We start from the raw sequence: 8105 nt of genomic DNA, 5'->3' as shown, positions 1-8105 counted from the left end.
TGTGACTGTTCCTCTATGATGAAATCCTTCTTTTGAAGGCTCATCCCTTCTCACTTTCCCAACCAAATACTTTTATGAGGTGTCATTAAAGCAGTTCTAGACATACAAGAGGCTGTGAATGGTTGAGATGGGCTTAAGGGGAAGTATAGAGGCTGTAGTGTGTTTAATAGGGTTATAATCTATGCTATGGTCCAATGGCTCAGATGGTTCCCATCGACTGTTCATAGACCATCTGTTGTGTATATAATATATACATAAATGGCAAGCATGTTCTTAAACTTATAAGCTGCAATCTGATTTGCTAGCTTGATGCAATTTAATCAGTTTGTTACTTCTAGATGGCTGGGGAAAAAAATGGAATAAATGTCCCTGTGCTAATTTCGGTATTGTCTGTAGAACCTTTCTTGTAGACTATTGTCATTATTATTGTAGTACCAATTATTTCACATGTGCTCGCCCCTAAATATCTCATTAAATATCTAACTGTGGTTAATCACTTTCCATATCAGTTAGATATCTCCTTCCTAGATAGGCCAGGAGAAAAAAAAACTGGCCTTTTAGTCAAAAGTCTCAGACTAATAATAATGCTGTGTTTATGAGTGTAGCTTCAGCGTAGCTATTATGTGTGAGATTAAGATTTGCGTCTGAGTTAGACTCGGTATCTGTGAATTGATAGACTTCTCAGATAGACAGATTGTTTGTGACTTTGTTGCTAAATGTAGATTGAGACAGACTGAGCCTGTTCCTTGACCTGCAGGGGCCAACAGGTGCAGAGATGCTGGTGGAATCTGATTGGCTGTTGCTGCTCCTTTAGTTTTTTTTATTGAAAGCAAGGGAACTTTGAGTCACTGCGTACAGTGATCTCCATGGCAGACTGTATGACACTATACACTATCCAATTAAAGAAATTAAGCTGAAATAAAATTTACAAAAATAATTTTGATGAAAAACTTGAATGAAAATTAGAATTGTCAACCGTGGCAACAACAAAAAAAGAAAGAATTTAATTTTTTTTTTTTTTTTTTAAACCACATAAAAGAAATGACTAAAACTTTAATTAAAATTGAAGCTAATTTAAAATATTAAAAGACACTATAATACTATATAAATAATGCTTGCAAAAAACCCTACCAGGACATCTTTATGGAAATTAATGTTAATTCATTTATTGTTTATGACTCTACTGTTTAACTCTTATGTTTATGACTCAACTGAATAAAAACTCAATTAGGTTTTAACAGCTCTACCCAGGTTAGTGTTTTTCTGGAAGGTACTGAGTCTGACTGTTGTTGATGAATATGAATGAATCAATTATGAATTAAGTTGTTGATTTGTGAATGGTAGTAGGTGTGTAGGTTGCTGGCACTACCTAAAGTTCATCTTGAGTTGCATACAGGAGGCTAGCTATATACACAAACATGTTTTCCTAAGCACATATTTTGCACGCAGTTGTCCACAATGCAGTGGAACCAATTAAACGTGCGATTTCTGTCTGACACTTTCTACAAAAAAAATTGGCTTCTTATTAGATATCTTTCCCACTGTGGGCAAACTAATCTTATTTGATATTGTTGTCCCCCATTGAGTGTGTATGTGAGCGTTAGTGCTTCTACGTCTCTTTTCTAAATGCATACATCATGCGCTTTTCATTTGATAAGGACGTCTTTGTTCGCCTACATCCGTCAGCAGTGTTTCTGAATGTTAAAAACGCCCATGGCTACAGCATACTGTCATACGCTAGGTCAACAGAACACAGACTTACAATTCAACCACTCAATAAGCAATGTTGATATCTTTCTTTTAGAAGTACACAAAGGAAGATTATTGGTGTTAATAAGGCAACCATCTCTATTGCTAGTGCTCATACTCGGCCCTTAAACATAGCAGTAGACTTTGAACATCCTACAGACACGAACAAATACCTCGAAGCATGTGACGTAAAGAATAGCTGTTCTTTTTTAAAGTAATCAGACCTTTTAGCTTAGCTAAATGCTAATAATGACCTCAAATACTTTTGTAACAACATAGCAGCACCTGGGAAACCACCCAAAATACTCTAGCATTGTGGTTGTGACTTCTACACTCATTTTTATTTATAAATAAACAAAAAACTTGTTTTATGCTCAAAATGTATCTATAATTTTTTTTATAAAGGCGAGTTCAATAGTCTTAAAAACAGTAATCAGGGCTCAGTATAATCCACTTGTCTAGTTCTTTTCACAATACATATTTACAAATAAATACATGTTTCAATGATACAGTGTCATTTGGCCTTATTTAAAAGTAATCTTGCATCTTTTTGAGCCTCAGTGACCATGACCGTGTCAAGGAAAAATCTACATTGGTGGTGGAGAAAAACCATGTTTCTTAATAATATTTCAGAGGGGCAGCATGTATAATTAAAACAGCAGGGGGCCTAACACAGATCCTTGTGGCACTCCATAGTTTACCAGTGTCAGAATTGCTAGTAAACAAACAAATTGGTAATGGTCAGATAAGGAGGGTCTAAACCAGCTTAATGCCTGCCCTTGGTGATTACCAGTGCAGTTTTCTAATCTATGTAAGAATATGCCAGGATTATATAGTGCCAAAAGCAGCACTAATATCTAGAACTAGGAGTGAAATGCAGCCTTAGTCATATGCTAGAGGCAAGTCATTTTTAATTCTGAATGCTGTCTCTGTGCAATGATGGGGCCTGAGACATAACGGAAGTTCTTCATAATCATTATATTTACATGGTACATGTTAGCGTCGTAGTATAACTGACTGGTATTCGGTTTGCAGCTTGTAACCAGTGAGGCATCAGGTGTTTGTGTTGGTCGGCTGAGCATTCGTGTTTGTTTGTCTTTCGGCATGCGTGCCCCCTGACCCGCGTGTCAGTCGTGCAGTAATCGCATATCTGTAGTGAGGCTGTAATACCCTTGCTCCAAAAACAGAAACGCAAGGGTCAGACACCAGAATCTAAAAACAAACATTGGTTTCTTTACTGCTGACTTAATTGCCAAGCTGCTTTACTTTGATTTTGAATAATGCCTAAATAATTCTTATTTATGTTAAACTTAATTATGGGAATGTCTCTGGAATAAACTTAATGAAGCACTTCCTCTCTCATTTCTTTTCTCAGGTTTATCTGGAGAGATTATTAACATATGCAGAGATTGATATCTGTCCTGCTAACTGGAAGAGGATCGTTTTGGGTGCCATCCTGTTGGCGTCAAAGGTGTGGGATGATCAGGCCGTATGGAACGTCGACTACTGCCAGATCCTCAAAGACATCACCGTGGAAGACATGTGAGTGTTTGTTTTGTTTTAAAAATGGCAGACTTTCAGTACCAGAAAAAAAAAAATCAAATGTAATGTTAATACTCAAATATTGTGGAACAACAATTGGATACTACATTAGCTATTTATCCATCCACATATCACTTAAAAACTCTGAATGGAATGGCAAGATGTGCATAAAATCTTAAAATTTCACATAAACAATGTTTATGCACTGAATTGAGGCAGATAATTTTTTTATCTGATAAGAAGACGTGCATAAACTATGATATAAACACATTTACCGAATAAATTCCTATATACGCATGACTTTGTCCCAACATAACATATGATTGGATAACTGGACTAACCAGCAGACCAAAGTCAAATTGCACACAATCTCAAATGTTGTTTTATTCATTCTGAAATGTTTGAGCCAAAGTCTGCCATCAAAATGATTTGGAATGATTTGGCTCTCAGAACAGTCACACAAGATTGCATTCACAAACATCAAGCATCCGCCTCCAAATGCAAGATAACACAGTAGCGTTTGTCATTGCTTTTCGCCTGCATGCTCTGAGGTGCAAGTAGTTTATTACGTTGGGAAAAAACTGCTACAATGGCTTTTGCAACTTTTGATGGAAACATAGCTATTGATGCTTATAAGATATGACTTTTTGGAATCTGAAGAAATTAAGGTACCATGTATAATTTCTCTGAAGGCAAAGTAACAAGAAATTAACCTGACAAATAAAAATAAAAACTTGACACTTTCAGCATGTTGTCACATCTGTCCTTTCAACTCCTGCTGAGTACACAGTTATTTCAAAGACTATAAATTCAGTGACGGAGGCTGTTATACTGTCCTCAAAGCATACCACAAACAGCAGAGGACCAGAGAGTGTGGGTTTGTCAGTGTTTGTTGTCTTTTTTTGTCAGAAGCGTCACTGTCGGCTATATTTAGTTGGTCGGTTGGAATAATTATGTGGTTGGTAGAAAAGAAGTTTTGTTAGTGCTGTGAAATTTGGTGATGTATAAAGGACGATCTTTTAATACGAACGAATGATCAGGACTCGTTGTTTCTTGTCAGAATTGAGGTTTTAAAATGAAAAGACATTGATTTTCAATTGAAATGTGCTTTTCTTGACTGTCAAGATTTTCTTTTCGCTTATTACCGCCCACTGACAAATGTCAAAAGGAACATTCACGAAGCAAATTATCTTTTGCTTTCTTTCTCTCCCACCAGGAACGAGTTGGAGCGGCAGTTTCTGGAGCTGCTGCAGTTCAATATTAACGTTCCATCGAGCGTCTACGCCAAGTACTATTTTGACTTGCGTTCACTTTCCGAGGCGAACAACCTCAACTTTCCCCTGGAGCCTCTCAGCAGAGACAAGGCCCAGAAACTGGAGGTGAGGGGGTCAATACCACTTCAGATCACTAACACACATTATATAGCTCATGGTATTTAACTAAGACTGTCATTTAAGAGCACATTCACATCCCAGTGTGCTATGGTTTCTATGTTATCAAAGAAAGTTCAATATCTTGGCAGGTTGTTAAATTGAATCTATTCCAGCAAGTTATAAGGAATATGGCAGTGAAACTTAAAAGCTTGCTTTGTTACAACTCTCGAAAAGAGGGAATATGGTGACATGTTGTATTGGTCCATTGGTTCAGTAGCAGCAGGGCTGAGTAATTACCTCGCCTGAATCCCCATGTGTGTCTTTTGCCAGCGTTGCCCAATTACAGTCCTGACAAGACTAGGCCTATAATGATGTTAGTTCAGTGGGTGTGTGTGCGTGTGTGGTTGCTTTTGGTGGTGTACTAGCCCATCTAGAGTCAGTGGTCTGTGGGTGGACGGCTCAATCAGTCAGTCAGTGGTTTGTGATCCAGTTCTTTCACAAGGACCAGACCCCCGCTTCCATACTGCACTGGTCCTCTTTATACACTCCCACACACAATCAGCTGTCATCTCAAAATAACAGATGCAAACTGTATCTTGTCTCAATATTGAAACTTTTTGTGGCTTTTTCTTGGAGGTGTTTGTACTTGGAAATTTGGTTTGTGTATCCGAAAGTACAGGTTTGGCCAATTCTTTTGTGACACTTTCACTTGTATAAAATGTGTATAGCTAATTCTGTTTCTACTCAATGTCATTGTCATCTCTCATAATTCAGCAGATAATAATAATAATAATAATGTAGATCATTTAGAGAAAAAAAGGGCCTAGAACAGAACCCTGGGGAACAACTTGAGTAAGGGCAGCTTTGGGTGGTTTGTTCTACAGAATAGAAATACTGTATTGAATAGAATCATATACAGATATATAAACTATAATTATACTTTTAAACTGTTGCCTATTTCCATTCAGACCAAGTTCAGGGAAAGTCTTCAGATAGTCCAGTTCCACAGTCATGAAAAACCTGGAAACATTTTAAAAATAGTTTTCTGGGCCTAAGTCAAAGAAATGTATAAAAGCTTTAAAAAAATAAAATAATTTACATGCTTAAATGTTTTAGTTTTTTTCAGTGTTATTAAATGGAAGTCATTAAAGGTGTATTTGTAGCTGAGAAAAGGCAATATCATGGTCTCATTAAAATCCCAGAGAGTGAAAATGCAAATGTAGAAATTGTGTTGAAAAGTTCATAGACTGAAATACACTATCATTAAAATGTTTGGGGTCATTAAGATTATTTTAAGAAATTGTTTTATAAAAGAAAATTAAACTAAACAAACTATATAGGAAAAAGTGACAGTTAAGAGGGTTTAAATGATTTTTTTTTTTTTTTTACATTTTAAAGGGATACTGCACTTTTTTTGGAAATAGGCTCATTTTACAACTCCCCCAGAGTTAAACTGTTGAGTTTTACCGTTTTTGAATCCATTCAGCCGATCTCCGGTTCTGGCGGTACCACTTTTAGCATAGCTTAGCATACATCATTGAAGTGGACAAGACCATTAGCATTTCTCAAAAAAAAAATGACCAAAGAGTTTCGATATTTTTCCTATTTAAAACTTGACTCTTCTGTAGTTACATCGTGCACTAAGACCGACGGAAAATGTAAAGTTGCGATTTTCTAGGCTGATATGGCTAGGAACTATACTCTCATTCCTGCGTAATAATCAAGAAACTTTACTGCCGTACCATGAGTGCAGCAGGCGTAATGATATGACGCAGCGCCTGAAAATAGTCCCCAGCTCGGTAACTTCCAACGTGACCTATTTTCAGGCGCTGCTTCATATCATTGCGCCTGCTGCACTAATGGTACGTGTAATAAAATAGGTCACGTTGGAAGTTACCGAGCTGGGGACTATTTTCAGGCGCGGCGTCATTACGCCTGCTGCACTCATGGTATGGCAGTAAAGTTTCTTGATTACTACGCAGGAATGAGAGTATAGTTCCTAGCCATATCAGCCTAGAAAATCGCAACTTTACATTTTCCGTCGGTCTTAGTGCACGATGTAACTACAGAAGAGTCAAGTTTTAAATAGGAAAAATATCGAAACTCTTCAATGATGTATGCTAAGCTATGCTAAAAGTGGTACCGCCAGAACCGGAGATCGGCTGAATGGATTCAAAAACGGTAAAACAGTTTAACTCTGGGGGAGTTGTAAAATGAGCCTATTTCCAAAAAAAGTGGAGTATCCCTTTAAAATGTTATAAAAGAGTTGTTTTATTCATTAAAGAATCATGAAAAATTTCACGGTTTCCACAAAAAATATTAAGCAGCACAACTGTTTTCAACATTGATAATAATCAGAAATGTTTCTTGAGCATCATATTTCTGAAGGTAATGATGCTGAAAATTCAGCTTTGATCGCAGGAATAAATTAAATTGTGTCTATCTCCCCTTCTCACGTTTCTCACAGGCGATCTCCAGGCTTTGTGACGACAAATATAAAGACTTGAGAAAAGGAGCCAAGAAGCGCTCAGTGAGTGCAGATAACCTGACAGTGGTCAGATGGTCCCCGGCCATCATATCCTAATACCGGTGGACGTCGGGGACTTTCACGAGAGACGGAGAAAAAGAAACTGTTAGAAGAAGCGTTCTCTAAGAGGACACAAACATGCTTCGTACCTCCACAAGACTCTTGAGCCTTTCTCCCTGCTGGTCTTATGGCTGCTGTATATATGAGACACCCACACAAAGATCACTTTCCAACCTGTGGCTTAGACTAGAGAGAAAGAGAGAGAGAGAGATGAGGACACTGCTACTGCAGTTCAGAAAACAGGAGGATATATAAACGAGGGAGAACGATGCCCAATGACTGGAACAGCATTCCTACAGCTCTGTGTCATACATGTTTGCCATTCTAGGTGAGGAAGCGTTCGCACTATGATCTTGTCTGGTTAGAAAAGTTTCACCTGGATGTGTCGTATCAAGATGGCCAAAATCACCCACTTCTCAAGATATCATTCCTAAAAGTATTTTTTTTTTTTTCTGTGAGCTGATCACACTAAATCACCACTGTAGTTCTACATACTGTTATTTAACATTTTGTTTAAGATTTATTTTAGTTAAATTAAAAGCATCCTTAATGACGGTTTATTAATCTGAAATAAGTCTTTAATAATGCACATTAATGGGAAAATATACAATTTGGATATCTCTGATTATTTTATTTATTTATTTTGATTTTATCCTTTTTTTCCAATTTGTAATACTCGATCAAGGCAGTTTGTGTCATTTAGTCTTAATGGAAGTTGGCTTTGTATTTTCAAAAGGAGTGTTGTGCGTTTCCATGTGACGCTCCTGGGACTTTCCTTTTGAAGCGGAAATTACAATAATTGGATGCCATGAAAAAAATACGTTTCAATTGAAAATTTACTGTCAAAATAGACT

General features: G+C 37.1%; 1 protein-coding gene across 4 annotated transcripts in view; it reads left to right on the top strand.

Moving 5' to 3' along the window:
- The window catches only part of ccny (cyclin Y), a 58912-nt gene extending 51046 nt beyond the window's left edge, over positions 1–7866 (top strand). For 3 of the 4 annotated variants that reach the window (XM_056249934.1, XM_056249935.1, XM_056249933.1), the window contains 3 exons: positions 3125–3291; positions 4508–4670; positions 7132–7866. In XM_056249934.1, the coding sequence (XP_056105909.1) occupies positions 3125–3291; positions 4508–4670; positions 7132–7248 (447 nt within the window). In that variant the 3' untranslated portion in view covers positions 7249–7866. The remainder of the gene's footprint in view (positions 1–3124; positions 3292–4507; positions 4671–7131) is intronic. The other variant, XM_056249936.1, reaches the window with a different exon arrangement.
- The last annotated feature ends 239 nt before the right edge of the window (positions 7867–8105 follow it).

The sequence above is a fragment of the Rhinichthys klamathensis genome, unplaced genomic scaffold, assembly GCF_029890125.1.
Source record: "Rhinichthys klamathensis goyatoka isolate OS25496 unplaced genomic scaffold, OSU_Roscu_1.1 h1tg000064l_1, whole genome shotgun sequence".
NCBI lineage: Eukaryota > Metazoa > Chordata > Actinopteri > Cypriniformes > Leuciscidae > Rhinichthys > Rhinichthys klamathensis.
This window is presented reverse-complemented; position numbering and strand designations above follow the sequence as displayed.